Raw genomic sequence first — 17,451 nt, forward strand, 5'->3', positions numbered from 1 at the left:
TTTTGTGGAGTTTCCAGAAACTTCTGCTTACATATAATTAAAGTCGCTTAAATTATGTTTACATTTGACAGTTGATTGTCCTGCAGATAAGCCATTTCCTTTGCACACTTTCTCCGAGAATAAAAGGGAAAGTGTGCGCGCGATTTATGGGAAAATGAAATGAATGAGCTACCAGACAATCGCAAAAGGCATAAAAGTCAAGAAAGTTTCCTCCGGCTGCTGCTTAAAGGGTTTGGAGAGCAGCACTTTATGAACCTATTTGGGCTAAGGTCAAAGTTGAAGCCTTTTCGCGTGTGTGCGTGTGTGGGGCACCATTATAGGACCCGCAAGAGGGCCAGGCAATTGCGTACGAGAGTCCTTTATGAATTGCCGTTGCAATGAAGCGGCCAAAAGCCAAGTATGCTGCCATATGTTGACGGAGTGCAGCATAAACCAATGGCAGCCGAGCAACAAAACCGAGGCACTAACAGTTTTAGAAGTTTAGAACAGAGTGTGAGTGTTTGTTTGTGTGTGTGAGGGGCAGGGATGGGGATGTGGATGGCGATGGGGGTGGGGCACTGCGGGTGGCTAAATTGGTGACGTCTACAGGCTACGAAAAATGCTGCAAAAGCAAAGGGAAAGCCAGAATGGGAGGAGACGGAGGGAGCCAAAGAATCGCAAAGCCAAAGCCAAAGCCCTGCGAAAAGCAGCTGAGATACGAAGGCGGCCAGAGCGGGACAGAACCAGCGACGAATCGAAACGCGTTGAGTGGGCGCCCAGCGCCCACAGCGGGGGGAGCCAGAGCTTTGTCAGGAGCTTTCCTCCAAGCTTTCTCTTGTGCGGCGCCTGCTGGACATTCATAATGGCGTCTGCTCACGACGCTGGCAAACAGTTTTCAGCGCGCAGCGCCCAAGTGAAGTTCGTGGCAGCGCATAAAATTCAGCAGGAAGGAAAACCACCACCGCCGCCCCACTAAAAGCACAACAACGACCATTTAAAGAGCCAAAAATAAAGGAAAACAAATCCTCAACCACAACAAAGACAAACTGATTTTCGGTGCATTGCTCTGCGATTCGCGTGGCAGTAGGAATCCAATCCTCTTTCGTGTGCAGTGAAGCGCGGCCTTTATTTTCGACACTTTCAAGCTCCCCAGTCCCCCACTCCGCCCCCACGAAAACATCGAGAGTGTGCTGTTAGCGTTGCCCCATCGTCAGGAAACCATACAGCCACACAGAGGAGGACAGGTCGGGTGGACAACGCGTGAGATGTTCATTGCAGCAGCCGCCTGGAGCTGCACTGCTGCTTCATGGCGCCTGCTGAGCGCCGGGCTGCTAGCCCTCTCCCTGCTCCAACTGGCCGTTGAGACGGGTGCCGGATCGAGCGGCGGATTGGGCAATCAGGCCGTGTTCACTAGCTCGTTCCTGGTGCGCTTCCGGCGCAACGTTGACAATGACTTCGCCCACCAGGTGGCCGACAAATATGGCTTCGACAATCTGGGGCCGGTAAGTAGTCCACCATCCGCACTACCCAATCCACAGGGATGGCCTACCTGTACTGCAGGCTCACCTCACGATTATAGGCTCGGAGGAGGCCGCCTGAGTGCGAAAAATCAATTATTTTATTGCCGTCGGCTTGGGCAACGAGCTTGGGCTTTTCCATGGACTTGGGCTCCGACTTGGGGCCTGCTGTAAAAGATGAGAGGGCGATAGCGCCAACACGACATTGTTAACACGCTGCAGTTGTCAGGCAACTGTCAAGCAGTAATTGTGGCTACTTAGGCGTCTGTATATGTTTCCTGTTCGTGTGTGCCACAGGAAACAAATGCACTAAAAAAAATATCTATTACTGAATGTTAGAACATACCGGATTTTTGCACAAATTTTCCAAAAAATCAATATTTCATGGTCAAATTTTAGGAAATCCAAAAAAAGAAATGTGGAAAAAAAGTAAATAACATATAAAACTCCATGGCAACGCTTCGGTTTTGTATTTTACTGAGATTTGTTCTTTGAATTGGATACTAAATAAACCTTTTACGCATACAAATTCTGTTACTGCTAAAACAATTCTTGAAAGAAGAGTTTTTGAAGAACAAAATCCGATATTTTGTTTTCTCTTGTTTTTACTATAAAGCTAAAAAAAAGAGTGTAAAGAGACTAAAAAAGAAACAATTATTCTACCATGTTCCCTTTGGCATTCCATGGGAAAGTTCAGGACTCTTTTTATTAGAGTGTAGAATGTGTTTCATTTGAGGAGAAACAACCGCAAAAGTTTTTGGCTTTGGCATTTGCAAAACTTCCGTCGGCCGAGAACAATTTCCACAGCATACCCGGCAGGCGAAAACTGTGGCAGAAAATTCGCGCATTGCATGCTAACAAGCCATCGCATTCGGGACAAGGTCACCAGAACCGCCTCCCATAGCCAGAGCCACCTACATGATTATATGCTCGTATGGGAAAGCACTTTCACCTGACTGCCACTGACTGGCAGACAGACCCCAGTGACCCGAGACCGAGACGGGGACGGAGACGGGCGGCTGCGTTATGTGTCTGCCGTTTGGAAACTCATGTTGTCGGGCAGGTACTGCATAATATGTTCTGGATATGCCCTAGGACTTGACAGCTATTACGCTCACTTGTTGCATACTGGTACTGGTACTGGTACTGATACACTGGGAGCGGGTCAATCAATTCATGGAATTGGGAAAATTAATGGGAATTCGAGGCGGGTGCTGGTGGGAGTACCATTAATTAGGGCCGTCAATTACCATTGCAATCCATCAGGGTCAGAGGGTACTACCTGTATTAGGCGAGCGCTGAAACCAATTACTTTTTCCCTATAAGTACCACGGCCCACGCGTGATTTATAGGAAAGTTGATACCAAGGCCAACACCTGAAACCCACTTGGTGTTGCGGGCCGGATCGCCATCCTCCTTTGGTCTCCGTTCTCCGTATTCCTTTCTATGTTCGCCATTATCCATGCAGTAGTCGTCCTTGTTATCTCGGGACTTTATTGCGACATCGATGCTATTTGCAGTGGCGCAATCTCATCTGTGCCATCCGCCCCGCACTCTAGCTGATTGCATGCCACGGTTGCTATGAGACTGGTCATGCACTGCACAAGATAGTACCAGTGCGAGTCCCGACTCCGAGTCCTAGTCCGGCTCTGGGTTGAGCTTGGGGTCGTGCTCTGTGAAAAACGAACCTTGCTGCCACTAATTGCGTCGAGATGTTTTGCTGCCCACACACCCACTTTGCAGGGGTAGCAAGGAGGTCTGCAACAACAGTGGTAACAGCCATTCGAGTTTAATTAAACGCCTGGCCTGGCCTGGCCTGGCCTGGCCTGGCCTGAGCCCTCGATTCGAGCTCAAGAGGGACATTTAATTAAGCTCCAGCTGAATTCTCCTCCTCATCGGCATTGCTTTTTATTCAATTTTGTAACTCTGAAATGAATTTAAAAGTAGGGATTATTACTAATGTATTTAAAGGAATGTACCTTCGAATTTAGAGAGCTTTTTGAGAAGTCGGAAAAGTAGCAGGACAATACTCTTTAGAGTGTCATTCACACCAATAAGGACTAGTAATAGCGATACACTCAGCTTTTCCATCAATCATACTGTACTTTCCAGTGAATCGGCGATATACAACACATTCCCATCAATCGGATTTAATCTCTAGAGGGATACAGAAAACATGTCCGTCAGTCGCAGCTCTTATCAGTCCTCACTCGAAAGTTAAGTGAATTGGGTAGTACGATACCTTTTTTTAAAAATAGAACTCAAATTTAATTACGATTTGCTGCTCGTTGCGGGTTCGTTTCCGTGGCCCTTCGTTTTGGGCTTTAGATAATTGGGCAAAAACTCCCTATTCCCTTGTGTGGGTGCCGCGGGGCGGGGCGGGGCGCATGTAATAAAATTGCGGCACATGTAGCAGTAACGCAAAAAAAAGAGCGAACCAAATCTGTGGCTCCTACGTCAAACGCTATCTACGAATACAAATCAAAATGTATCCTAAACAAAATATTCGCTTTCCAAAGGCAAACACACGGCAGAGAGAGGTGGAGCGAGACAGACAGGGGGCAGGGATACGATACATACTTCAGCTCTCATTCCAATCGATATTGCGTATACGCCGCCGCGTCTTATCTGAGTGTGTTTAGATTTTATTGCCTTTGATGTTACGACCTTATCGGCAGTAAAACGTTAGATTCCGTCAGCTATTGGTAGACCCACACAAATGCATATAAATCTCGATCTTCGATTAATTGCTGGCCGGCAATTTGAATAAAAGAAAGCGAAAGTCAATTTCGTGCTTAGGTAAATACATATGCTTCCTGATTGCCTCGGTTCACCTTCCACCGTCCACAGTCCACGCACTCTGAGGTGTTGGGACATGGCGATGGAGTCGGGTTATATTATGCTTGCTGCTCCTTAAAATGATGGCCGACTGTTGCTTTTTGTTCCTTGTTGCCACAGCCTCGGCTAATGCCTCAAAGCGGCTCTTTGCCTTTGTGGTGCTTAAAAGTTTACCTACGACTTACTTTGCGGCATCGCTGAGCCTTTGAGCATGCACCATGTGCATACAGGAGAAAGGACACAGGATACAGAATACAGGTGTTTGTCTGCGGCTCGTCGTGTGTGTAATAACTTTAAAAGCTAACGAAACCCAACTGCCCCGGAACCCCTCCGTGGCTGGCAGCATCATGAGCCGCTTGTCGTCATTGTGGAGCTGTTGGGCAAATCCGTGCATAAAGCGTTAAGTCAAGGCATGCCTTGACGTGGCCAATGGCAACAGGCAACAGGAAACGGGCGCTAGCTCTTACACTCCATCCCGGCTTTTGCTTGTGATGTTTGCCAAGCGGTGCTAAGCCCCAAGACTACCAACTACCCCAACAACTTGTCAGGTGAACATTTATTACAGCACTCTCCCTCTGATTGACTCCGACAGTGGCTCTGCAGTGCAACTGTTTCTGAAATGTCAGTGCTCATCAGATATGCATAGTTTCATATTGCGCCACAAGTTTTGCTCATAAATTATGCAAGACTGTTGCGACCTTATTAGCAGAGACGAAGACTCGTCCCTTTGCATGGATAACCCTCACAAAAAACCTCATTTGCTTGTGGAGGCAGGAGCTTCGGAAAGACAAATGTCTCAATGAGTCGGTGGCTTGACACTGGAGCATTCATCTCCGTTTGCCGATCAACGTTCCGTCTTCGTTTGGCTGTGTTTTCTTTTCATTTATTATGCCAAATGAAAAACGAGTTTACAAATTCACTGTGGCCGCTCGTTCAGATGCTTGCAAATTAAAGGCACAGACATTTGTAACCCAGGGCGAGCATATGTTGGCAAATACAAGACAAACAAAAGAGGCACACCCGACAACCCACACACCCCACACACAGATACACGTACACCAGTATTTCTGGTGGACAAACAGAGACGCAGTTGGAGTTGAAGATGGGCGGGGATACAGGTCTACCCAGGAGAGAGCCAAAAACCACAGGCACACATGCCCCCCACACACACTCTAGCACCACACACAATGCTCTATCACGTATACGCAGTGTTGAGTCCGGCCAAGCCAAGGCGCATTATTTATTTATTTTTAGCACTGCGAAACTGCTCGACTATCCACTGTCGGACAAAGGCAGGACCCCTAGTGCCATATGACACCAATTTTCTCACAGATGGAGGTCTTATGAGTCCGAGTATCAACTGGCCTTGAATGGTCATTCAATAGTTGCGCTAACTAGCAAAAATTGAACCAAGACTAGAGCTAAGTAATCAGAGAAATGGAGAGAAATTGGATATACATATATTATAAACGCAACATGATATGCCATCGGACCCTAACAAAGGTTCATACAGTCTCCAGAATGAAGAAAAGTGCAAACGGTTTCCATTTAAAGAATTTATAGCTCTTGCGCACATTTCCCCTTAAAGGTGGCTTACCTCCCGACATTGATGCTCCAAACCATACACTGGCTCTTTTATATCCACCTACAATCATAGCATCGCTTTCCGACATATCAGTCAACCTTTTTGTTAGAGATTTAATTCAATTTAGATCCCATTAAAAAGTTTATGTTTGCCCAATGTAACTTCACTCTCGGCACCTTGACCTACACCCAATAACTTTTCAGTTTTCCATGGAACAGGAGTAGGGAATATTTGGCAAATATTTGCCAACTTTTTGTTTGCATTTTGGGATATATCAAATTACATTACGCAACCTTGTCCCACGCCTCTTTCGCCCGCCCTCTCTGTTGAAATATAATTTCATAAAATGTGTTTCTAACTATAAATTTGGGCACAAAAAGCTGGGAATGGATTTCATTAAGCCCTAATGATAATTAGAAAGTTTTTGGGTTACGTCTGGGTCCGGCCACAAATAAATACTACTTGTAAATTCCATTATTTTGCTGTGATGGCATCATGGGGCTTAAGCTGTTTGAGGCGGAGGACAAGAGGAGCTCCTGCTTAACGTGTTGACGAGGTGTTTTCAGGGGCATTATTTTATTGGAGTCGCTATAAATAGACAAGCGGTAAACAAGCTCTGCTCGGATCAGCTCTCATACTATAATGTAACCAATGGACCGTACTCCAACAGAGGACAGCGGACAGGTGTGCTCCAGTCTGTCGCTTGGAGGTCTCGCTTATGCATCCTAACCTCTGGCTCCGGCAAACACACCCGTCACCCAACATTCAACACCCAACACTCGTCAACGCTGACAGGCTGCCACTGTGGATAAACAATTTAATATATCAACACTTGAGCTTAAGTTTTGTCAAATATTTTGGCCACGGAACGGCACAGAAAATACTTCAAATGCCATTAAATGCTGGGGAGAACGAAAACCGAGGAAAAAACACAAAGACCAAAAGTGCCTCGTGCTCGTTCTAAATAATTAAAAAACTTTTTAGTCTCCTAATCGTAGCTCCCCCACCGCATCCCTCCCCCTTCCCACCATGTCTACATTTGATAAACGAATGTGTGAGCAGCACTTTGCCGTATATACTCTGTTTGGCAAACATTTTCCTTTTTTGTTTGCGTGTGTCTTTTCGGGAATGTCAAAGGGCATTGGGCAAAAGTTTTGTTTGCCATGCGGCAAATTCCATTTTGATAAAATTAGATGAAAATCTGGAAATTTCATTAGCAAACCGCCAGCTGGCGGTGCAGAGAACAGCAGAGCGCAACAGCATCAGCAACAGCAAATACATAGCTGGAATTATGGGCTCCCTTTGTTTTGTTTTGCAAAAATATCGCTCATACGCCATGGCGGCTCCCGCACCACCATGTCAATGTCAAACAGTGCTAGATAATTATGTGGCTGGCGGCGGCGGAAAAGCTGTCTTTGTGCCAAATAGTAAAGCATCTTATGGGCGATTATGAAGGGCCGGGTCGGGTCGAGTCGCAATCTGCTTCCATTTCTGCGGGTACATGTGGCCTTATATTTGACCCAGATGCAAATTGCTGCCCTGTGGCAGTCTAAACGCTTTTAATTACGAATAATACAAGTTCTCCCAGCTGCAGTTGCAAGCCAAGCCTTTACTGGCTGGAAAATTGAATGCAGAAAGTACCAGCTTTCTTGTTTTCCCTGCTGGCGCTGGCAATATTGTTTTTAATTCAATTTTCACTTGAGCAAACTCTCAGCTATGGGAAACTTTTCCGCAACTTTTTCCATTGTGCGACCTGACAACACAGGTTGGCAGGCAGCTAACTAACCTTCTGGGCTTCTGTAGGCCAACAAATCAGATGCCACAACGAGCGGCACATGCCAAATGCCTCAATCAGAGCTTATTAGTCCGTTTCGCGCAGCTGTTTGTCTTTGGTGCTTTCGCTGCCATTTTCCTTAGTCTCTGAGGCGCATCCTGTTGAATTATTCAGCAGTCCCGTACCCTAACACTCATTTGCATTTCTCTCATTTGAGGCAGGCGTCTAATTCTGAGGCTGCTGAAAATTTGCATGCCATTTATTGATGCCTTGGATTTGCTCGGCTCTGGCGTATTTATTTATTTCCATTGTTTTTCAAAAGCGAGACAGGCAGACGTTGTTTCAAATGGAACTCTGACAATAGGAACTGTCAAGTGGCGGGCCCTTGAAGCGATTTTTCAGGCAGGTTTTTGCCCATACCCCCAGCTGATCTGATTTCCATTTTATTCCAACAACCTTAGCAAGTCGACTCGTCAGTGGTGATAATTTATGTAAGCACTATAAAGCCTGCAGCAATTTATTTGCTTATTGATTGATTGATTAACTGCATTCCGCGGGGGTGGAGCGGGGGCGACTAGCGGACGATTTTTCTTAATTAGCGCCATTGCAATGGGGTCCGGGAGTCCAGATACACATTTATCACACTGTAACACAGCGCGTATCTATATTATGTGTATGGCAGAAGTTATTGGCGGATAATGCCACCAGAAAAAGTTCCCCAGCTACTGATAAAGTGACTGCCACAGAGCCACAGCTACAGCCAGCCCTTGATAAACTACTGCTGCTGCTCATACAGCTGACGTTGGCCCACTGAGCCACTGGGGCAGAAATTGATGAATGATTTTCCCTTTTCGATGTCCAATATTGTATGTGAATATAAATGTGCGTACGACTATCCGGCGATTGTATAATATTCTTTTATGGCAGCCTTCTTTACAGAGAAAAGAGTTTATACATTCACTGCCTGATTGATTCCATGAAAATGTGTGCTGGAATTCAAATAGGACATATAACTTTTCTCATTGAAAATTCCTTTTAATATCCCTTTGAGAGCATGCAAAAGGCTTCCCTGGCTGATGTGTGTGTGTCCTGCCAATTTTCATATATTCATTTCTGAGAAGACTGATTTCGTTATGTGGTTTCCAAGTGGAAGTGAAAATGGAACACTTCAAATGCATTCTAAATTTTAAACAGAGTTTTGTATTTATAGATTGAACATACCCACAAAAAATATGCTAATAAGGGTTTTGGGAATTTCTTGTGCGGTTGAATCCGTTTATTTCCCTCTAAAATAGTTGAAATTTTTGGTAAATTTAAAGCCTGCTGCGATAGACCTGTTATTTTCCTGAAGATATTTCGATACATTTTCTATTATGGTGGAAGCTTATCGATATTTCTTGTTGAATGCCAGTCCAAAAAGAATTCGATTAATATTTACAATAGAAGGACAGATATTAACCAATTTAAGCCCTTATTGTGTGCCGAAGCCTTGAGTCCTTGGGCACACAACCACAATGGCCCGACCATTGTTCTGCCGCGGCTAAAAATACCCGTACTCCCATCTGAACCCATCTGATTTATAAATATATCCCATGGATCCAGGGACATCCAACTATGGGAGCCTGTCAGTGTCATGTACAAGCACAGCGGCTGTCGCAGATTTTTTTTTTTCGCGTTTAGTGCATTGTGCCACATTTTTTCATTCATTCACCTTCCATGAGTATTTGCGACGAGCCAGACCCGCCCAGAGCTCGACCTGAGGCCGAGTGAAAATCCATAAATTTCTGATGCTGACAGGAGATGAAAGATGACGTGTCACAGCGGTGGCGGTGCTGGAGAAGTGTCCAATGAACACCCACACAACGCCGAGGAGAGGATTTTCCTCTGATGTAACTACACAGCCAACAGCTGGTCGGCCCCTTCTTGGCATGCAAATGAAACTCAAGTCTTCGATAGTGTTTGTGTGTGTGTGTGTGTGTGTGCAGTGCTCCCTCCAATCAACAAGTGGCGTCGCTGCCGCCAACGGCTTCTTGACGCTGCTTGATGATCATTAATAAAATTTGCTATTTAAATGCGGCAAGCAACTAATTATAGACACCATTTTGGCAGCACCGAGAGAGGGATAGTGAGAGTGTGAGAAATGGCGTCGACCCGTCGTACCCGCCACATGAGCTTTGGGCAAACTTTTTTGCTAAATGCGTGTGGGCGACGCGACGTTGAGCTTAAATAACTCACATAAGCAGCCAGCGTTTGATGGGGCACAAAAAAGAACAGCTGCCACTTGCCACGCGGTGTCTGTTGCCGTTGGTGTTCAGCTGCTGCCGCTTGTCCTGGGACCTGGGATCACTCTTGCCGGCTGCCATCCCCGTTATCACCCATTGTGACACATTATATTTATAATGGCGAGCCGCACACATACACGAGCACTCACTAATACATACTAATGCTCGTACATCGCACTAACACAGCCAGACACAATGGCAACAATATGGCCACATTAGACTCCGCTGAGCTGACTTTGCTGCCATTCTTATTCGCATTATTTCCGTTTTGGCCGACCTACTCAAAGCCCGGGCCACGCTACCAGTTTTTTCTCTGTTGTAATCTGTTGCCAGCTCCATATGCTCTGCTCATGAAGAATAATCCAAAAATTATGCCAGAGCTACTATCTAAAAATACGCTGGCAATTTATCGGCATGTGGCCTGAGCGGCGTCGTTCAGATTAATTCCCTTATGTATGCAGAAATTTCCCCAGTGCCCACTGTGCGTATGCGCAATGTTTTCGCTATCTTTTCGGGCAATCGCTCTTTATTTTTGTTTTTGATGATTTACTTGGGAAGTCCATTAAACTTCGATGTTGAGCAGCCGCACAGCTGCTGCAATACCCATTCAGTAATTTACGCACAAATTAACAGAACATAAAAATAGGCAAGCTACAGCCGTTTCGCTGCTCCACGCCCCTCATTAAACAGGAAAGTGGAGCGAGTGGTGCGAGTGTCAAACTGTCAGTTGGTTCTGATTGACAACAGTCAACGGATTGATGGCCCTCGAGCTTCGCTTCGCGCCTTGTTTGTTGTTGGGACAGAAAAGGCACTTGTCGCCTAAGTAAACCAAAAAGTGGTGGGTCCTTCTATTGATTTGCCACCCTCGTGGTGGCGCATCTGCTGAATGAAAGTACAATTTCTTCCGCACAATTTCCGAAATATTTGTACAGACAGAATGAACGGAGTTCTGTTCCGCTTGTTGATTTTACTCTTCTCCAGCGAATTTAATTTTTTTTCCCAGAATTCCATTCTCATTTCAGCTCAAAGTAAATTCCGTTCGTTTTGGCAAAAAGTGTTGGGGTTAATATGAAAATGTGTGTACAGCGCGGTCCGCGGTCATTGGTCAGGGTGTAAAAGCAATCATCAGCTTCAATTTGTGCGGGCATATCCCGACTGACTTTATTAATATTTAATCCTGCGCGGCGTAGCGAGGCAAGGCAGGGGGAGGCGTTGCCTGAGAATCCTTAAAAAGGCTGCGTGGGCACACTTTTGCATAAGCTCACGTTGATGGAATCCTGTCAGAGACCTGCCCCCCCTGTGGTCGAGTTATTCATTCCCACAGTAAGTCAGCCAGGCATTCAGACGGTCATTCAGCGGTTGGTTTTAGACAATTAGCGGCGTGGGCCTGGCGGTCCTTCTGCTAGTTCTCCTTTTCATAGTTGGTCCAACAAAAGCCTTCCAAGCGCCAATCTACATAATTTCTGTTCTGGGCTGGTTAATGAGTTGCGTCACAAGAATAGACCAAGTCCAGCTCGAGTTACTGTTGCCAGGAAATTGATGGTATTGTCATCGCTGGCCGCATTAATGGACTCTTTATTGACGCGAATTTGTGCGAGTTATGAATTAATGGCACTCAGCGCCACGCAGCTGCTAATTAATCTCAGTATAAGCCTGAATTATGCAGGACAACCAGACATAGCCGAGCAAAAGGGCAAAGTTAAACGACGCCCAGCAGCTGGGCGATGGCCATTCGAGTTTCCAATGGCAATCAGTCCAGAAGAGCAACAGTTCCAGAGACATATTACAGGCCCCCAGAACCATGGCACACAGAGAGAGCAAATCCCAAGGGTTCGGACCTTTGCTTGGGGCCAAGTGAAGGCGTGTGTATGTGTCGAAGGCCGGGCAAAGGCAAAGGCACAGGCACGTACCGTGGTGAAACTTGAGATTCCTTTTCACTGAAATTGCAGTGGGGCAAAACGGAAAATTACTGAGCTCTGGCTGCGGCTCTGGCTCTGCCTCTGCCTCGAGGAGCGATGCTTGCCCATGCATCAGACGCAGCATTGGGCACTCAATTTACCAAAGCCAACTAATGATGATGATGCTGCTGATGCTGGGCTTCGGCTTCGGCTGCTCCTTCAGATCATGATTATGACTGGCAATTTAGAGCACAATTATGGACATGTACCCACGCAGGATATGTGTGTTTATAGAGTGGCGGGGGAATAGCATAGCTCCGGCTAAACTCAATTAGAGTGCAATTAAGGGTCACGCTTCTAGGCGTAAAACAAGCAGAGAATTAATGTGTGTTTCCTCAATTAAAATGCTACGGGGTCTAGTGTAACGCTATTTCGTATCTGGATTCATTACAGCTGGTCGGCGCCGACGGACACGAGTATCATTTCAAGCACCGGACCCTGCCGCATGCCCGCTCCAGACGCAGTTTGACGCACACGCGTGCCCTCAAGAGCCATCCCTCGGTAAGTAGATTTCCTTCAGATGATAGGAGAATGAAAATGGAAAAGGTACGGACATGTACAGCCAATCCACTTGACATACTTATTGTCAGTTGGTTGGAGCATCGTAGTGGGTCATAAAATGGTCTCCAGCGGCCAGATTGTGTCCTGCATTGCAACACTACTGGCAAATGCCAGAGTTCTGCCATGGCTAAGCTTCATTTCCTGCAAAGGTGGTTCCCAAAATAGCCCAGGACCAGGGCATGGCACGAACGCCAACGAATGCCAAACGACTGCCATTTTCAATGTGTCCAAACTGCAGGCGGAACAGAACATCGATTGCATTGAAATGGGGACGTGCGTCCGTTTGGGTGGAACGTGCCATTAGGCCATCGACGATAATTACTATGCCAAATGCAAAATGCAGAGGGCAAACAGAGCGTGACGGGCGACGGCCAGGACGGTATGGAAATGGAGATTGGCAAGCAGACTGGGTCGTTCCGGGCTTTCCGATGAGCTGTTGCCAGAATGCTAACAGAAGTTTACAGGTTCGACAGGCATTCATGCATAACAATCGCCCATATGGCCATGCTTTCGACGTGTTTCCGAATGGGGTGCCGATTGCTGACCTTACTTTACACAAAAAACCTTCCCCTTCTGACGCCACAGGTACACACGGCTGTGCAACAACCCGGATTCAAGCGCGTCAAGCGGGGACTGCGACCGGCAGTGCCTGCCATTCATGGCATGAAATTCGATTTGAAGCAGGGGGAGGCCAACCGCATCGAGGAGGAGCCCACGGACCCCTACTTCCCCATGCAATGGTACCTGAAGAACACCGGCCAGAACGGGGGCAAGGTGCGACTCGACCTGAATGTGCAGGCGGCCTGGGCCCAGGGCATAACCGGAAAGAATGTGACCACGGCAATCATGGATGATGGTGCGTATTTATAGAATTTCAAATAAAAATTAAATTTACAACTCCAAATAAACTCAATTTTATTGCATCCTACTGCTGCAGGCGTGGACTACATGCATCCGGACCTGAAATTTAATTATGTGAGTACGGAAAACCCAGAGTTTCATGAATATTTTGTTTATTTACGACAGGCACATGCCATATCTCGGAGCTGAAAACTCCATTCATTTCGTTTTGAAAGCGGATGTCACGGTCAGATGGTCACTTTTAAAGCGACATTCATTCTGATGCTGGTGATGATGCGCTACGCTCGGGTTTTAATTAAATTTCGGTTCGAAGAGAAATTCAATTAGAGACATGTGGGGCAGCTGCAAGGGTGCAAATCAGAATCCGAACGAGCAGCGAGCAGTCCGGCAGGACTGGCGGACGGGACGGAAGAATAATTGCGTCATTCAATCGAGTATAAAGCAAACAATCCAACTTTTAAAGAGCTCAACAAAAGACGTTCCGAAGCCCTAATATGTACACGGGAAGTTTGCAGGAAATTGAAGCTAAAAGTTGAAACTTTTTTAACCGTCATTAAAACTTTCCACTGTCGTTAGCATCAAAAGGATCTTAGCCGTCACTTCTTTAAGGCATTCTCCAAATAGAATAATTTAAATACATTATGAGACTGACTAAATCGACTGCTACATCAAAACGCACTTACCACAAAAACGGAATACAGATACTTTCATTTGTACATACATACATATGTAAGCGGATGCTCATTCTCTCTTTTATTTTTGGCTTTCAGAATGCCGAGGCCAGCTATGACTTCAGCAGCAATGATCCCTTTCCCTACCCACGTTACACTGACGACTGGTTTAACAGGTAAGTGGGTGGAAAAATGATATGGAGTGTCCTTGCCTGACATCATAAATAAACGTAGGCACATTTCTATAGAATTCTTGAGCCATGCCGGAGAAATGTACACAAATATTTACGCAATCATTTGCCGAATTCCACAACAGATATTTCAATTGCGTTCTGAACAATTCTGATTTAATTGCCTGAAACAAGAGAAGGAAAGTGAACCAAAAACTCTCGTAGTTGCGTAAGTGAAAGCAATGATGTTAACATAAGAGAGCTATTACCTTTGGATGCACTTCGGAATGGCAGATACGTAATAAAGTGCTTAATTGTAGCAGACTCCAATCACAGACCGTTTGTCGTTGTTTCGTTTCACGGCTATTACGTTTATTGCATAATGGATGGAGAGGGCTTTTTATTAAGCTTCTTACCAACCCTCAACCCCACCCCCAACTTCCACGTAAATAATGTGTAACCCTTGTTTTTGCTTATATTTGCAGTCATGGAACCCGTTGTGCCGGCGAGGTGGCTGCTGCCAGAGATAATGGAATTTGCGGTGTCGGCGTTGCTTATGACAGCAAAATCGCAGGTAAGTGGCTTTTCACAGATGCCAAAGGATTAATAATGCAAATGCTCTGACAGGGCCTGTCCCGAAAGTTTTTCTCTTGATAAATCGCATTACTCATACGCCGCGTAATCCTTGGCTAGCGCAGAGAAATCATTTTTCGGGCCGCAGCTGCGGATACAATATTTTTTTGGGAGTGAAAGTTAATGGATCGCAATTCGGCATTGAAAATTGAGCTTCAGAAATGATTTCACATAAACTTGGGCCACGAGGGGACGCGGCCCACCCCAAGGACGAGGCGGCAACAAGTGTGGATATAAATCTGCGCGAGTTATCTGTCATTTTTATAACCCAAGTGGGAGAAATCATGTGAAAAATCGGGAAAAGTGCCTTGCTCTGCCCTGGCTCTGGCCCTGTCTCTGTTGCATTGCCACTTTTATGATTGCCATAAAGCTGCGAGTGAAAGTGCCGGGTGGTGGGGACTCATATAAATATTGATTTATAATTTCCGCCATTAGAACTAATGCATACTTATCGCTCTCGCCACAGGCATACGCATGCTGGATCAGCCGTATATGACGGATCTAATCGAGGCCAACTCCATGGGCCATGAGCCGCACAAAATCCACATCTACAGCGCCTCCTGGGGCCCCACGGACGATGGCAAAACGGTCGACGGTCCCCGGAATGCCACCATGAGGGCGATTGTCCAGGGCGTCAATGAGGTATGCCATTTGCAAAATAGTGCTCCAATCCCCGGTCATTAGAGCTAATCTTTGGCACCACCCGCAGGGTCGAAATGGTCTGGGCAACATCTATGTCTGGGCATCGGGCGATGGCGGCGAGGAGGACGACTGCAACTGTGATGGCTATGCCGCCTCCATGTGGACGATTTCCATTAACAGCGCCATTAACGACGGCCAGAACGCTCACTACGACGAGAGCTGCAGCTCCACGCTGGCATCCACGTTCAGCAACGGTGCCAAGGACCCCAACACGGGCGTTGCCACCACTGACCTGTACGGCAAGTGTACGACCACTCACTCGGGCACCAGTGCGGCGGCGCCCGAAGCAGCGGGCGTCTTTGCTTTGGCCTTGGAGGCAAAGTGAGTAGAGTCCCCCCTGCTTTTGCTCTCTGCAGCATTATGAATTTATGCTAATCCAACCCGACTCCACTTCGCTATCCCACGTCCACAGCCCACAACTCACTTGGCGCGACATCCAGCATCTGACGGTACTGACATCGAAGCGCAACTCTCTGTTCGATGCCAAGAACCGCTTCCACTGGACAATGAACGGCGTGGGCCTGGAGTTCAACCACCTCTTCGGGTTCGGCGTGCTCGATGCTGGTGCCATGGTGACGCTCTCCAAGCAATGGCATGCAGTGCCACCGCGCTACCATTGCGAGGCGGGCGCGATAACCCAATCGCAGTGAGTATTCCTATCTTCGGTTGGATTCGGACAGGTTAAACCTCTCTATCCTATCCTTCTCTCCTAGGGCAATTATCATGGGTCGCTCACTGTTCTGGGACATTAAGACCGATGCCTGCAAGGGCACTGACACGGAGGTCAACTACTTGGAGCACGTTCAGGCTGTGATCTCGGCGAATTCTTCGCGACGCGGCGACCTGGAACTCTTCCTTACATCCCCCATGGGCACCAAGTGAGTAATCTAACCTGAATCACTGTCAACAAGAGGTTCACCTTATTTCATTCACAGATCAATGATCCTGTCGCGTCGCGCCAATGATGATGACCATCGCGATGGCTTCACCAAGTGGCCCTTCATGACCACTCATTCCTGGGGCGAGTATCCGCAGGGAACCTGGAAGCTAGAGGTGAAATATGAACCACTTTAGCAATAGATTGCACTATCTAATCAATTCCCCTCCCACTTACCACAGGCACGTTTCAATTCCCCTCAAACCCGACATGGTAATCTGCTGGAATGGTCTCTCGTGCTGCATGGCACCAAGGAGGCGCCCTATCGCACTCTGCACCCATCCTCGCCGCACTCGAAGCTGGCCATCGTGAAGAAGGCCCACGAGGACAAGAAGATGAAGTAGGGTGGGTCTCCATCCGCCAGGTCCGTAGCGACTACCATTAGGCAGCTTGGCGTTTTATCAACGAGTGTAGAGAGAGAGAGAGAGAGCGAGGTTCAATAAAAGTGCTGGCTGTGTTTTATTTTGGAATAGGATTGATTGAGATTAAACTATTGATTTCTCTGCGTATCTGTAATTTGATTTTCCTTCTTGCAGTTTTCGTGTTTGCTTTGCTGAACTGAAAGTTCATGTTTCCATAGAAAGTCTCTAATGTTTTGTTATCTTAAAAATATTAGTTGACTGATTCTGTTGAGCTAGCGCACAGGGTGCCATGGTCCATTCCAGTACTTTTATCTATTCTTCATTTCTGGAACTTGCAAAGCGCACAGTAGAAAATCTATTAAATATTCTAGGCTCAAGCAGAAGATCAGAGCAAAACTCCTTTTTGAATATCAGAGAGACAAGCCACAATGAGAAACAGGTATAGCAGTATATAATATATACATACATATATATATATATAGCTGAGAGATCGAGGAAGGAGTAGAAGAAGTATATAGCATAATAAAACGAACAAAGAAAACTAAAGAAAAAACAAAAAACGAAACGAAAACCCTATGTAAATGTGTAATATCTATATGTATACATACCCTAATTCTAGCT

At 46.4% G+C, this 17,451-nt stretch overlaps 1 protein-coding gene across 1 annotated transcript; it reads left to right on the forward strand.

The window, feature by feature from the left end:
- Positions 1-891: 891 nt before the first annotated feature.
- Positions 892-16,932, forward strand: LOC6588537 (neuroendocrine convertase 2). Its single transcript, XM_002013937.2, has 12 exons — positions 892-1,481; positions 12,327-12,434; positions 13,080-13,350; positions 13,432-13,469; positions 14,126-14,202; positions 14,682-14,770; positions 15,296-15,471; positions 15,539-15,852; positions 15,944-16,177; positions 16,245-16,409; positions 16,467-16,584; positions 16,651-16,932. The coding sequence occupies exons 1-12, from the start codon at positions 1,245-1,247 to the stop codon at positions 16,810-16,812; spliced, it is 1,989 nt and encodes a 662-aa protein (XP_002013973.1). The 5' UTR covers positions 892-1,244; the 3' UTR covers positions 16,813-16,932.
- Positions 16,933-17,451: the final 519 nt, after the last annotated feature.

Source organism: Drosophila persimilis, unplaced genomic scaffold (assembly GCF_003286085.1).
Source record: "Drosophila persimilis strain 14011-0111.01,24,50 unplaced genomic scaffold, DperRS2 tig00000000-arrow-pilon, whole genome shotgun sequence".
NCBI classification, from domain to species: domain Eukaryota; kingdom Metazoa; phylum Arthropoda; class Insecta; order Diptera; family Drosophilidae; genus Drosophila; species Drosophila persimilis.